The sequence below is a fragment of the Lissotriton vulgaris genome, chromosome 6 (genome assembly GCF_964263255.1).
Source record: "Lissotriton vulgaris chromosome 6, aLisVul1.2, whole genome shotgun sequence".
NCBI lineage: Eukaryota > Metazoa > Chordata > Amphibia > Caudata > Salamandridae > Lissotriton > Lissotriton vulgaris.
The window spans coordinates 792,481,659-792,496,221 of record NC_141694.1 but is presented as its reverse complement, the minus strand read 5'-3'; the positions used below and the strand labels follow the sequence as shown (position 1 = coordinate 792,496,221).

The following is a 14,563-nucleotide window of genomic DNA, read 5'->3' as shown; positions in this document are numbered from 1 at the left end:
GGGGACATAAGGGGTAAAAAGCCTCAATCCCTTCAGTGGGGCCAAATAACTCCTGTTTGCCCCGGGGCCCCCAGAACGGGGTTCTAACATAGGTGATGAGTAAGCACACAAGAGTAGGTGGCACTGGTACTACAACAGCAATACCTGCTCCGTGGCAGGACCTTTATAGTCGTTATATATGAGTTAAAGATGGGGTGTGCACAGTTTTATTTTTTATTTTTTGGAACTCGTGCTTTTGAAGAGAAATGACCTTTACCAGTACCTCGTGTGGCTTTTTTAAGCTAGTGAATATCACACAGAAAAGAGCAATTGAAATAAGTGCAGGAGACTGGTTTGAACAGAAGATGTCTCTCAGCCAAACCTTTTCTGCACAAACCAGTTTCGCACAGACAATAACTGAAAAATTGTGGAATGCAAAATGTTCACAAATTGTGTGAAACATGAAGTTTGGGAATTTTGTCTTCACAATTTAAATTTCAGTCTGGCTTAGTAAAGAGCAAGTGTAATAAGGGAAAATTTGTAGTTCTGTTCTTTATGTATAGAATGTTAGGGAAGTCCTAAATGACATAAATGGAATCCATGAATGAGACTCGGAAAATAGCTATTGTTTCACTCAGAATTGATGATTGCATGAGTCTGCTACCAGGCAAGCACACAGTGTGCACACTTTCTAGTGGTTGCTTCTACTTCAGTGTGATGGTAACTGTAGCAGAGTGTTCATTGGTGGTAAACAGTTCCCAGAGTCAAGCTTGGTTTATTTCTGAGAGGTTACCATTTCCTCTCCACTGTGAACACCCCTTGGCCAACTCCCAGTGCCCCTGTTTTCTTCACATTCCTGGCCCAGAACTTTTCTCAGTGCTGTTATTTTACTATGTCATTTGGATGGTTTGATGTGTATATGGTTTTCTTGCTCTCTATGAAGCCCAGTGTCAAAGCTTTTTTAAATAAGCAATTATGGGTAGCAAATAATCTGTGTATACTAATGATTTCTACGATGAATAATGATGCACCTAAAACGATTTAATTATGAGGTTTAGAAGCGTAATTCTTAACATTGTTTAATCATGCCACATTTTCATGTGATACCATTTTATTCAAATGGTTGCAGTTTTTAGTGTCATGCCCATCCTGCTCATTCCTCTGTCCCAATCAATATCCCTCTGCAAGTCATCTCTCCTAACAATATTCACGGAGCACAGTACACTGACACAATTGGTTATTTTCCTTAAAGACCATGAATTGTGAATGAAACTTTCCATTGTGTTCCTGATGTATCTTTCTGAAGGCTTGCTAGCACATTAGTACTTTAGTCTTTGTTTGAGAATGATTTATATTGTACTTTACATCACCAGACCGCTGTTGCTATGGAAGATTCCTGACTACCTTAGAAAAGGGTTAACGTTATAAAATGTTTAATGTCGAGTATGTGTTTTTGCTAGTCATGCTATGCTGAACCTGCAGTTCTGCTCATTGTTTATGGTTAACATTTATTTAAAAAACATAGTATTGGGGTGAGCCAGAGATGATTTCCCTTTTCTGACGGGGATTCTGTCCTGCTTTATTTTGATGAGACTTCGTTTTCTTTAGAGAAGTTTACCAGACTATTTGGTGGCTTTATCCCTGGAGATGCTGTTGGTGTTTCTTGTGAACCTAATATTTACATTTTAGAGAGACTTTTCCACTTATTATGACTAGGCAATTTCAGGTCTTTGAGGGAGCAACCATCTCTACAAGCAAGCCTTTAGACTGTGGAGTCCCACAGGGCTCCTCATTAAGCCCGACGTTGTTTAACGTCTATATGAGACCGCTGGCTGGGGTCGTCCGTCCGTATGGTATTAAGATCGTTACCTACGCGGACGATACCCAGCTGGTAGTCTCTCTCACGCGGGCCGGAGACCCTGTGGGTACAGTGGACCTGCTCGAATGTCTGAGCAAGATTGATCGATGGATGACCATGTCTTGTCTCAAACTCAATGGAGACAAGACAGAGGTCATGATGCTGGGACATCTAGCACCATCCACGATCAATCACATCTGGCCGGCTTGCTTGGGTACCCCCCCAGTCCCCAGGGATGCCATCAAGAGCCTGGGAGTCTGGTTGGACAAGTCCCTGACGTTTAACCATCAGGCCGTTGTACTATCTGCCACCTGTTTTGGCCTGATTAGAATGCTGAAGAAGATTCTTCCATTACTCCCGTTTGAGGCCAGACAAATTGTGGTCCAGGGACTAATATTGGCCAGGTTGGATTTTGGAAATGCGCTTTACCTTGGTACCCCTGACTCCACATTGAAAAAGTTGCAGGTAATTCAGAACTGTGCCGCCCGAACTTTGCTTCAGCTCCCCCGTAGGACCTCTGTGAAGGCAGGATTGAAAAAATTACACTGGCTTCCCGTGAAAGACAGGGTCAGCTTCAAATCTCTCTGTGTTGCCCATCAATCTTTTTGGGAAACTGGGCCACTAATTAGTCGCACCTTAATCACCCCCTATCTTCCCAATAGACAACTTCGATCTACTAATGCCTTACTGGCAGTAGTGCCAAAGGTTAAGAGATCTAGAGCAGGAGGTCGCTCTTTCTCCTTGAACGCGGCCAAGTTGTGGAACAGCCTACCTTATCATCTTAGGTCCAACTCAGACCTTACTTCTTTTAGGAAAAATTTAAAAACTTTCCTGTTTAACAAATAAGTTGCTTCTCCTGTACTTGGCCCTATGGGCAACACCTGTTAGTTTTCAGCGCTGGGACGCCTCCGGGCAGCTATTCTGCGCTTTATAAAACCTATTTTCATTTCATTTCATGTATCTGAGCCTTAATGCCATTTGTTGTATTTCTTTTCTGCCTATGTTGACATGGTTAACCCCTTCCATGCTGATGACGAACCCCAGCCGTCATGCACTACGGTGCTCGTGTGCTGATGACGGCTGGGGTTCGTCACGGCCCGCCCCTGTTCGTGTTGTTTACAGCACACCAGGGGAATCGCGGCCGCATGGAATGGGTTAATAAAAAAATCCTTTAACTTTTTCCAGCATTTCATAATATTGGTCCTTAATTGATAGGCAACTGTAACTCCTTAAAATGTTTGGTAGCTGCTGAAAAATACTTCATTACTATAGACAACACACTGAATATCATAATGGAAGGTGCAATTATATACCAAACAATGACAAAAATGACGGCTGATCCAAGATGTGATCACAAATGTCTCAATTCAGTTGCTGAACAAGGGTGATCCGAATAACCTTGTGGCTGAAGGGGGATGATCCAAATCCAGGTTTGTTATGTGTATTGTAGGCAATGGGTATTGCATACAGCTGCACTGTTAACCCAGACATAAAGAGAACACCCTATTTAGATGTGCTAAATAACTAGTTCTTTAATTCTTCCATAGATACTGGATAGAACGAAAGGTGATGTGAAAAGATCTGGAATGAAAACACTCATGTCTGAATTCTTTCAAAAGTTATGTAAAAAGTGCTGGTATGAGAACACTGCAGTCTGAATTCTATTAGAAAAGTGACATGTGAACATTGGAATGTTGAGAGCTCTGTTTAAGCCAATGAAGCAGCAGTGGCCTATTTAAACTGGCACAGGCCTGCTGCCCTCAACATTTTAATGTTCTAATAAACAGCCTCGGCCTTTCTCTTTCCCCTGCCTCTTAAAAATACATGGAGTGGGCAGGGGAAAGGCAAAGGCAGAGGTTATGCTGCAGGGCACACCTGAGAAGGAGGGAGGAGAATCGCTGCTCAGCTTCTGGGTCACACTGGCTCTGCTGAAGGAGAAACAGCAGTTTAGCTGAGCCCTGGGAGTACCTGTGGCTGACTTCAGTCCCCTTTCACACCTATTGCTGTGAATGTTCAACAGTTAACAGCAGGTAACTCCCATTCACAACATTAACATATATTGCATACTGCATTGTAGCCTGCATGCAATATTGCATATGCGTGCTCCCTGTTTTTTTGTCCACAGCTTTCCGTTTGGTAAATTATACAAAATTTTGTTTGGATATTTTGGGTGTACCATATAGTTAACTGTATTGCGCAATGCTTATATGTGTTGAGCTGTACTGGATTACTACATATATTCCTCCTGGTGTTAGTGCACTGGTCATGTTATTTGATTTTTCTGTTTTTCTTTTACATATTGAAGAATGTCATTTACAAAGCATATTCTTGTTGTAAATCTTTGTGATGCATGTTTTTATGGTTTTCTTCGAATAAGTATTCTTTAACAGTAAACAGTGAGTTTATAGTGTCTCTGATATTTTGAATGGGCAAGCATCACAGTGGTCATCGCTGTATGGCTTCTGCTATGGATTTACTAATAATGTTAGTGACGCTGCCGCTAAATGTAAATCTTGAGATAGTCTCAGGTGATGTATGGACAGTAAAGAACGGAGTAGATGACAATGCTGGTTGCAGTTGGGTGATCACCAAAAGCATGCAACAACCTGTAATGCTAGAGCCATGAGAATGACCCACAACTACACGACGTGCAGCACTGCTTGCTGGTTGCCTGAAAAGCAAAGATGTTGGCAATAGATGAGCTTTGTTTTTTCTTTCTTGAAAGTCAGAGGTTCTGGGATTTGATGGCGTAGTTAACTGCATGCTAAATAATACAACAACACCGATTTTTCTGTACATCACATGCTAGTGCAGCAGGTACTAAGATGTACAAGATGCAGCGGACCAGTCAGGAAATTCCTAAATTCTTATTTATGAGATCCCTGCATCTATTTTCAACCAGGTAAAGTGGTACATTCGTGACGCAGGCATCTCATAAAGACTTATGAAGCCACCCTGCTTGGCTTTGAGTGGTCTCATAAATCATGAGTAAGGCGATGCAACACAAATAGCTACGTCGCCTTACTCTGAACCCGGGAGGCGTTCTATGGGTGTTGCAGTAGGTTTCTCACGCAACACCCATGGAATTTGAAGCTGCCCCAGATTTACGAAGTGATGTAAACCTGGGTAAGCGTTAAATCAGTACTCGTCCCGGGGTGATGTGTAGCGAGGAGAAATATGTTAATTTCTCCTCCTAGGTTTTTCCACTTTCCATGTGTGCTGCAGCACACATAGAAGAAAATGACTCATATGGTTGTTTTTTGTGCAGTATGTGCCTATCCGGCACAAAAATAATCCTGCCTGCATCAGAGGCATACTCGCATCATGGTGGAAAGGTGCTTACATTGGCGCTAGGCTGCCAAAGCAGCACCAGCGCAGGCAGAAAGAACAGGAATGCACAGTATTGCTTAAATACGGTGCATTCCTGCCCTTTCACTTTGGCGTAGGGCAGCGCATTGAGGCCCCAAGTACTGAGGAGAAGCACTCGCAGTGCCAACTGAGCTTTCATAGTGCTCCTCATCAAGACTACTCCATGCTACTGTGTGCAGAGTTTTGAAAGATCTATAATGTGTCGCTTTATGGGATCGATTTAGCACTGTTAAAGAAGTATGCTTTGTACCTAATTGTAACAGCATTTAAAGACCCCAAAGTATACTCAACATTCTCAAGGTCAACCACGTTCTCTTTTTTTGCCTATGCAATAAATCTAGTGATTCTTCCGTCAATTACATGGTAATTTCAGCTACCAAACTATGCTTTTATTTTAGTTGTCCATATCCAACTAATAATTCCCTGTCTGTGTGTTAGGAAACTCACCGTCAGCCAAATATCGAATGAAGCATCCTATGAAACTGGAACTAGTACTAACAGGAATTCAGCATTTTCCATGCAGCAGCATGTCCTCATTGCTTTCCCATCATTGGATGTGCCGTGTATGTACTAAATGCAAAAGTTTTGTATGGAGCTGCTATGACAGCAACAGAATGTGAGATTATTCATGTATAGTGCATGGCCCTTATAACTGCCTTTTAAATCATGCACTTTCAGGTAAAAAGCCTGAAACTGGCAGCTTACAATTCATCTTAAAAAGATACTCGCTACCACAAGCTATATGCAACGGTTTCACACTTTGTTCAGTTATTTTTCTCATCTAGTGTTTTGGTGCATTGTTAGGTTTTGGAAGATGTGTAAAGGTGTGTTATATTAAGTGTTTTGCTGTTGGTAAAACAGAGTTACAATAAATAAGGGCTCGTGTGGTGTGAATGAACAAGCTCAAGAAGGCCTCCCGAAATTAGACTGTTGACCTTTGCACGGTTGGCTTTGGAGTCAGGCTGGTTACATTTCCTAATTTACTTCTTTATTTCTCAGGCTGTTCTGATTGACATGGAAGAGGGAGTAGTTAACGAGATCCTCCAGGGACCCATGAGAGATTTATTTGATAGCAAACAACTGATTACAGATGTATCGGGATCAGGAAACAACTGGTGAGAATGGAAGATTATTCAAAAAGATTGCTAAAGCAAGTAGAATTTAAATGTGTGTTTAATGCAATGCTGGAATATAGCTATACATTTGGTTGGGTTGGTACAAAAACACTGACAAACCATTTTTACTGTCGAACATGAAAAATGCATACTCATTTAGTCTCTTGTATAATATTGTATTCTTACTATATAATCTTGGTATAAAAATTAGTTTGGCAATTTTTTTGGCCTACCTACTTCTTCAACTCTGAAACTGAGAGACGCAAACCTTGCTCATTATTTCCAAGCTGTACTGTCTGAAAATGAAGCTCTAGTTTGGAGAAGTGTTGGTTTCAATTCATTGACTTTACGCACTAGAGGCGCTTCAAACAAACACTCTGCTCTGCGGTGCGGCAATACAGCTCTCCATCTATTTGTGCCACCTAGTACATCTGAAATTTATGATTTGCAGTTGTGCTCCTTATTTAATTGAAAAGTCATAAACAACCTATTGAATTGCTTGCAGGCAGGGCAACATTTCTTTTTACATAATCTAAAAAGTACTCATGAGGGTTTAAATTAAATAGTGTATGGTTTTATAATTTCTCATATCTACAGTCCTACGGCACTTTAGGAATTGTCATATTTCCTTTGCTCAGCTCATAAACAGATTTCAGGACTTTGCCCCTCTTCCCCCTTACCGGGCCAAGTCAATTACTTTGCTCCCCAGTAGAAGGCTCGAGGGCCTCCTTACACATTAGAGCAATAAACAGTGCTTGACCCAGTTCCTGGGAGAGGAAAGTGTGCGGCGAAAGTCTACAGCAGTAAATTAGATTGTCACACTGCACATGCACCTAGGTAGCTCTGGCCCACTGGAACAAAGCAGAAAGATCGGACATCTGGAGCCAACACCTTTGAAGTTCTGGTGGGAAGGGATCAGGCAGATCTGTCAGCTAGGGGAAGAGCTGAGGCTTTCAAGGGGACCTCATTTTATAGACCATTTTAAGTTTCCATATTGGAATGTCTCAGAATGGAGTGGCTGTGAAAGACCCCCGTCCCCCTCCTCCAAGCAGGAGAGAGCCTCTGGAGCACAGGCACAGGGCAGGTCTGACACACAGTGCGGGAAAACCCAGCTCCCTGCAACATGTGTGCTGTGAAGGCTGGTAAGCCTGAATAAAAATCTCCTGGTGACTAGGGATGGCCACCATGAGCAAAATGAGCCCAAACACAGTGAGTCCTATGAGCCCTATGCAGCTAGAGAAATTAGTATCTAGAGCTTGGTCCCCCAGTGGGACTAAGCAGCGAACAAAGGATGTGGTGCTCCACAGTATCTTCTCCAACGTACCCCCAGAGTGGGCCAGGAGTCAGTGCAAATGTAACCTTTTTAAATATATGTATTAACTTGGGTGTGGGGCATGCGTGCCCCTTGCCCCTCAAACTAAACCGGGCCCAAAGGCCCTGGTCTCCTGAGACCTTCTGAAATCTATGATATCCCATCCACTGGACAAGCAACGGACTGGCGCGCCATTGGGCTTCTACTTGATAATTGTGCCACCTCACCTTGACTGGGAAAAGCAGGAGAGGCACAGCACAGTAGTCACCTACCCACGATGATGCGTGGGAGAATAGCAGTACACCAACTACTGCCAGAACTGGATAAAGGCTGGGCAGGGAACAAGCAGAACAGCGTGAGAGTGGGCTTCCTGTGCTTCCCCAACTATGGCTAATGGGCACAAGCACCTGGGATTTAAAAAACAAAAGGAAAAATGCCACAAAGTGCAAGGCAACACAAATATTCAAGCCTGGGGGCAATAACACGCCCTATAATCCATCGCACCAGGGGATCAAATTTGCATATTTATCTATGTGGTGCCTCAAGAAGGGCAAGGACACCTCCTACGGCACACAACTTGTGTGTTGGGGGCTGCAGGAAGTGCAGTAGCCAACCAGAATGATTTTAGGGCACAGTCACCCTAACCCTCATGAGTCCTTATAACGATGACCCCTAGAGAGGCATATTACTGTTTTAAAGCACTCCTAGAGCTAGAGCTTTTGCTCTAAGCCCCTGGATTGTATGACTCCTGTTGGTTGGTTTTATGACTGCAGTGTTAGATAAAAGGAAAAGAAAGACAGACTATTTTTTGAAGATAATGCTTTATTGACAATAGTAATGGAAGACAATTCAAGGTTTTACATTGTAATGCTTTAGAATGTTGATACTATCTCCATTGACTTCGGTGAAGGTTTATAACATGTAGTGCATATTGGTATTGTCTCTATTGGCTTTGGTGGTGTTACATTGATGAGGTATAAGATGTGACACTTAGCATAAGTGGGGGTATTGTGATTATAGGCTTCAGGTTCTACTAGGGGTGTGATATGAGGAGGTCACCAACGGAATTTCCATCTAAATGATTGTACATATTTGTAGTTAATGAGCAGTATTTAGTAGTGTGTGTGTGATAAAAGTAATTAGCATTTTTAAACCCTTTGCTGTGGCGCAAATTGCGCCGCTTCGGTGCTCATGACGGCTCCACGCCATCATGAGTCACGGGCGGCGTATGCTCATGACGGCGTGGAGTTACTAGCTCATACCATCTCCTCTGAGTAGGCCTTGGACTGCTCTGCTTCGCAACCCGAGGGTTACCTGCTGCAACAGTCTACTTGGTTTGCAGTGAAAATACAATTGCAGACTTATTGTTCATGAAGGACTTACACCCTTGGCAACTAATAACCCAGTTTAATACATCTCCCTTTTCCCCATTCACTGTCTCTGCCACTAGATTGACTGTAAGGAAAACAAATTGGCAAAATGATACGATAAAACTTGAAAACTCATACAAATCAATTACATTTCTCCTGATCACATGCTCTCTGTATGTTTGAAACAAACCTCTTGTATAGATCAGAGAAAAAAAAGTTAAGAAAGAAAAAAATGTAGGAGGATAAAGTACTTGAAACATTAAATATCACATATTGGTGCTCAGAAGATGTATTAGTCCAAACGATGGATTTAGGCCCAGACCTCTGTACTTGGGTGAATGTATGACATTGTTCTGCATTCTGTCCATTAATTGTTCTTTTTGCATTTGTCACCCAGGGTGGGACGGGTATGCCCAGATGTGGGTTCCGTGCTCTCCATGCCACTGGAGTCAAGCGATCCTAGCTGATGAAGGCTGAAAGCCAGAAACCAGTCCTAGGATGCTTGTTTCCAGTCCAGGGAGGACCTAGCCAGGCTGTTCGGGTTGGACTGTTCCCATTGGGCGCAGGGTCAAGACTAATATGCATATGGCTGGGTCGAAACTGGAATGGCATGGTGAGCAAAAAAACTATGAATTTAGGCCCAGATCTCTGTATTGGAGTGAATGTATGGCATGTTCTGCATTCTGTCCATTACTTATTCTTTTTGCATTCGTCCAATTTAAAGCATTGGAAAAAAAACAAGTTATGATTGATTTTATTAATATTGTCACAATTCAGCTGCCACTCTGATAAATCCTTTCCAAGTCAGAGTAAGCAAAAGTACATTATAGACAAAGCCCATCAAATTTCACAATCGCGTGGCTGTGGAAAATGCCCAGCGAATGGACACTTACCTCAGAATTCATTCTTTGTTAGAGAATGTCCTTACTTTAGCTAACATTAGTGGGTCTAGCTAAAATGATTACGTTTAGTAAAAACTTTGCAAATACTATTTCATTTGGAATGTGAAAGAGACAACGTATCGAAATTAGCTGCTTGTACCCATACATGTGTGAAGTGTGTCACATAATAACTGATATAGAATACAGGCCCATATTTAATGAGGTTTTGCGTCGCCCTTGCACGGGCACAAGGGTGACGCAAAACCAAAATGAGATTTACCAAGCCATGCGAGGCCTTGTGTGGCTCTGCGTGGCTTAATAAATGTAGAATTGTGCAAGGCAGTGCAAATCGCTGCTTTGCATTGCTCTGCGGCAAGTAGGCGTGCCATGGGCATAGGAGCGTGGGTGTTCCCATGCAGTCTGACACATTACCAGATTTACCAATACTGGTAGACCTGGGAATGTGTCCGAATTTTACACCTCGCCACCAGAGGTGCCAGAAGGACAGATATCTTTATTTCTTCTTGTTGTTTCCTCTTTCTGCATGTGCTGCATTGTTCAGCATTCCATTCATCAATTGATCTTTTTGCATTTGTCACCCCAAGTGAAACAGTGATGCTCAGACCTGGGTCCCGTGCTCACCATGCCACTGTGGTCAAGCTATCCTGGCTGATAAGTGGTGATACCCTGAAACCAGTCCTAGGATGCTTGTTTCTGGTCCAGGGAGGCCCCGGCCTGGCAGTTCTGGCTGGACTGTTCCCATGGGGAGCAGGGTCAAGGCTGATTTGCATATAGCTAGATCCAAACTGGGGTGGGGGGTTAAGCAAAAAAACAATGGATTTAGGCCAAGATCTCTTACTGGGGATGAGTGACATTTTTCAGCATTCTGTCCATCAGTTGTTCTTTTTGCATTTGTAAGCACAAGTAGAATGAGGAAAATGCCTCAGAGGATTGTTTTAGTACAGGGAGCTGTCTCTTCCTGCAACAAAACAAGCGTGCCTACAATGCAGTCATACTTACACCATTGTGCAAGGGTGCCTGCATTGGCACTAGGTAGCAGATTGTGCATCAGTGCTGGCAGAGAGCAGGAACGCACTATAAAATGTTAAGTATGGCACCTTCCTTTCTTGTCCCTTTCACGCATCGCAGGAAGGTGGCTTGCTGCATCACATGAAATATTGATAAATGTGGGACACACTCTCAGTTCACACTTATTTATTCAGAGAAAACCCAATAAGATGAGTAACAATAACTGGTAGTCTATGCAATAAACAGTGGCCCTGAGTTGCCACAGATATGAAAGGGCTCTCTTGATTGCACCACTAAAGTACCCCAGCTGACAAATGTGAATATTGACTACCAATAAGCAAATAAACACCCCCTCCTGAAAGGCTTGATGTTGTGAAGGGAATCTGACGTGTTATAGGAAGAGGAGGTTTGGAGATGAAGGTGCTGGTTTTGAGAGCATGTTTGTGGTGCTCTACTGGCAGAAAACATGTTATGTGACAGGCAGCAAATTGTAAACCCTACTCTCAAAGTGCAGATTTAAAAAAAAATGAGTACATCATTGCAAACCCTTACGTAAAGTAAATGGAAGTAGTTGCTGTAATTTAATTTCCTCTCCAGGGCTGTGGGCAACAGGCTGTATGGATCTCAGTACCGAGAACAAATTGTGGACAATCTGCGGCGGACAGCAGAACAGTGTGACTGTTTGCAGTGCTTCTTCGTTATTCATTCAATGGGAGGAGGTAACTTTAGTTAATGCTTCTCACAGGAAGTGTTTCTTCTGACTGTTTACATTTGTGTAAATAAATATAGCAATCATTGTTCTTATGCTTTGTGGTGGCAAGATTGCTTAATATGTCTGACTGAATGACTGTTGTTAAGAGGACAGATACCAGAAAATATGATTGCATATGTGATTGTTAGATTATCACACTTACATACAGATTTACATACGGCCTGAACATGCTGGCATTCGATATTGTCATTTTCTTTGTTTCACGCCTTACAGAGCGATGTAAGACATCTCACAAGATGGACATCTTGCTGCATTAAACCTTAAACTTATAACATAGCTCACCCTCATTTCCGAACCCCTACGCCCGATTATTCTGTAATGACAGTAAATGAGTACCTTCTCTTCCCACCCTCCTGTTTGTTTGTATCTGTTGTGGTTTGAAGTGAAAAAAATAAGGCTGTTGAAGACAGTGTGATGATTGAAGCCTCTGATTAGTTTCCCATTGGTAAATGAATAGCTTTGTAGTGATGGCAAATCCAGAAAGATAAGGCTAGATATGTTTTTGGTCAGCCAGGGCATACATAGCATGATTGATATTCCCCATGGTGAGGGAGGGAAGTGAGACGGGGTGATGAGAGTACGTGGATAGGGTACTACTTTATGTGTTTATCTCTTTTGTCGTAGTTCATTAGAGGAAACAGAGTTTGAGTCCTGCAAACCTTTTCCAGATTGCTGTAAAAGAGTGCTCCTGTTGAAGAGTTCCAGGCAGTTGTGGCTCATCATCCTATCAATATGCTTCCCACAAGAAAATGGAGAGATATGTAGCAAGGACACAATGCACCCTCTGGATATGTGAATGTTATGATGTATGGTGTACCTGCTGACCATGCGGGAATCTTGGACTGGCAACCGATCCAACGCAGATTGTATTCCCATAGTAGCACAGTGTTTCTTTTCTGAGGCTAACAATTCAGTGGCCCCTGCTCCCTATAGATTCATTGGTGCTTGGTCAGTAAATTAACAGGAGGTTGATTCCTTGTCTAGGTTTCATGTTGAATTGGCCTGTAATAATGATTGCACAAAGGAGAATGTTGCAGGGCATATTTGTGATGCCATTGTAATGGAAATGATGTTTAAGATAATGAGAAGATAGTCTTCCCTTTCGGAGAATATAGGGGAACCCTCCCGTACTTGATGTAGTTCCATGTGAAGGAGAGCCTGTCAGAATTCTTGAAGGAAAAGAAGGCCAGAATTGAAAGGGACATTCAAGCGTGTTACCTCTTTATCAGATTCATCTTCTGTCTCCCCAATCCTGGTAGATAAAATGCTGCATCCAGATCCTCAGGGCAAATATGTTAGGAAGAAAACTGTGTTCGCTTTTCTGTCCTACCTAAAGGAGATGTTGAGGCTCAGAGAGCATGGGGCCTATCAATCTCTGCTGGGACTGAGGTCCTAAGGAGTTCAATCACTGTTCACAGTAAAAGTGCCAATGCATGCAGCGGTTAAAAACTTCTTTATGCCTAAATGGATGTGCTTGGATAAAGCGTAAATCTCCAGTTCTTTTTTACTGAGGTCTAGCAACTGGTGAGAGGAGCATCAGAATTCCTGCAGTTAAAGAAGGTTGGGGCTTATCATAAGGCCTACACTGGGTTTGATCCTATTTTTAAGCCGGAACCTAGACTGCTTGTGCCTCTCAATCATTATTTAAATACTTTCAGAAGTTGACATCGACTTTTTTAAAGAAGGTATTGTACAGATGATCTAAGCAAAATGAAGTGTAGGGAGGCTGAATGTATGTATGTTATTTCTATAGCACAAACCTAGCCAAAAGGCAGTGGAGCGCTACTTGGTCAAAGGCAAGCTTAAAGTCAGCGAGTTATAGGAGAGGAAGCTGAGTTGTGGAGGTTAAATGCAGTGTCAGATGTGTCTTTAAGATGCTGCTTTCAGTGGTTTAATATCCAGCCGCAAGTTCTTAGGCGGAGCTCCAACAACAGATCTTGGCTGTGCAAGTCCAGGATGCAAATTTGATTAAGCTTCTATTCCTGGGTTTTTTGAACCTGTGCAGGATAATTTCAGTCACCAAGCATCCAAGCTCAGATCAGTCTATAACTTTCCGGTGCAAAAAAATATTTTTGGGGGGAGACACTCTCCCCCCGCATCCCTCTCTATTGTTCCAATTCACCTCAGTGATTTTAAATAGGATGACTTGCAGCGTTGAGAGGGGGACATTGCCTCCATTTTATTTTGTCATCTTGGGTTGATTGTAGCTTTGAGTAAAGGCTCTCATATGCAGAAAATAAATACAACTTGGAGATCTCTTTAACACCTAAAAATTCAGATATAATTGAGACTCCTTCTTACAAATCAAAGCCAAGAAGTTCACTCTCATTTAAGAAAATTCAGGATTTAATACCAGATACATATAAGATCAGCACCTGGATCTTCTAATGAGCACACTTATTATTACTTTTCTAGAAAAAATGTGTGTTGCAGTGCGTGCACTAAATAAAGCTTACATTATGTTTTTTAAACGTTTACGTTTTTTATTCTCAGGTACCGGCTCTGGTCTTGGCACGTTCGTTTTGAAATTGCTAGAGGATGAATTTCCAGAAGTGTGCAGATTTGTGACGGCCGTTTATCCTTCTGCTGAGGACGATGTCATCACGTCTCCATACAATAGTGTTTTAGCAATGAAGGAGCTTACGGAGCATGCTGATTGTGTTCTGCCAATCGAAAATCAAGTAAGGCTGGCTTGTTTTTTTGAAGCTGTGCTCCCCTTTTATGGTTGGGTTTTGTTTTTATTCACACGCATGGCTTTGTGTTTTACTAGTGTTCTAGTAAACAATCTCGATGGAATGATGATAATGGACTTATTGAATCATTTGGAACCTTTTTACTATTTGGATAAACTGAGCCTCTTTTTTGCTGCTCTGGAACA

The 14,563-nt window shown here is 42.3% G+C and overlaps 1 protein-coding gene across 2 annotated transcripts in view; it reads left to right on the top strand.

The window, feature by feature from the left end:
- Positions 1–14,563, top strand: part of TUBE1 (tubulin epsilon 1) — a 123,328-nt gene that overhangs the window by 48,677 nt on the left and 60,088 nt on the right. For both annotated transcript variants that reach the window (XM_086926827.1, XM_086926828.1), the window contains 3 exons: positions 6,206–6,321; positions 11,511–11,632; positions 14,179–14,366. In XM_086926827.1, coding sequence (XP_086782953.1) covers positions 6,206–6,321; positions 11,511–11,632; positions 14,179–14,366 — 426 coding nt within the window. The remainder of the gene's footprint in view (positions 1–6,205; positions 6,322–11,510; positions 11,633–14,178; positions 14,367–14,563) is intronic.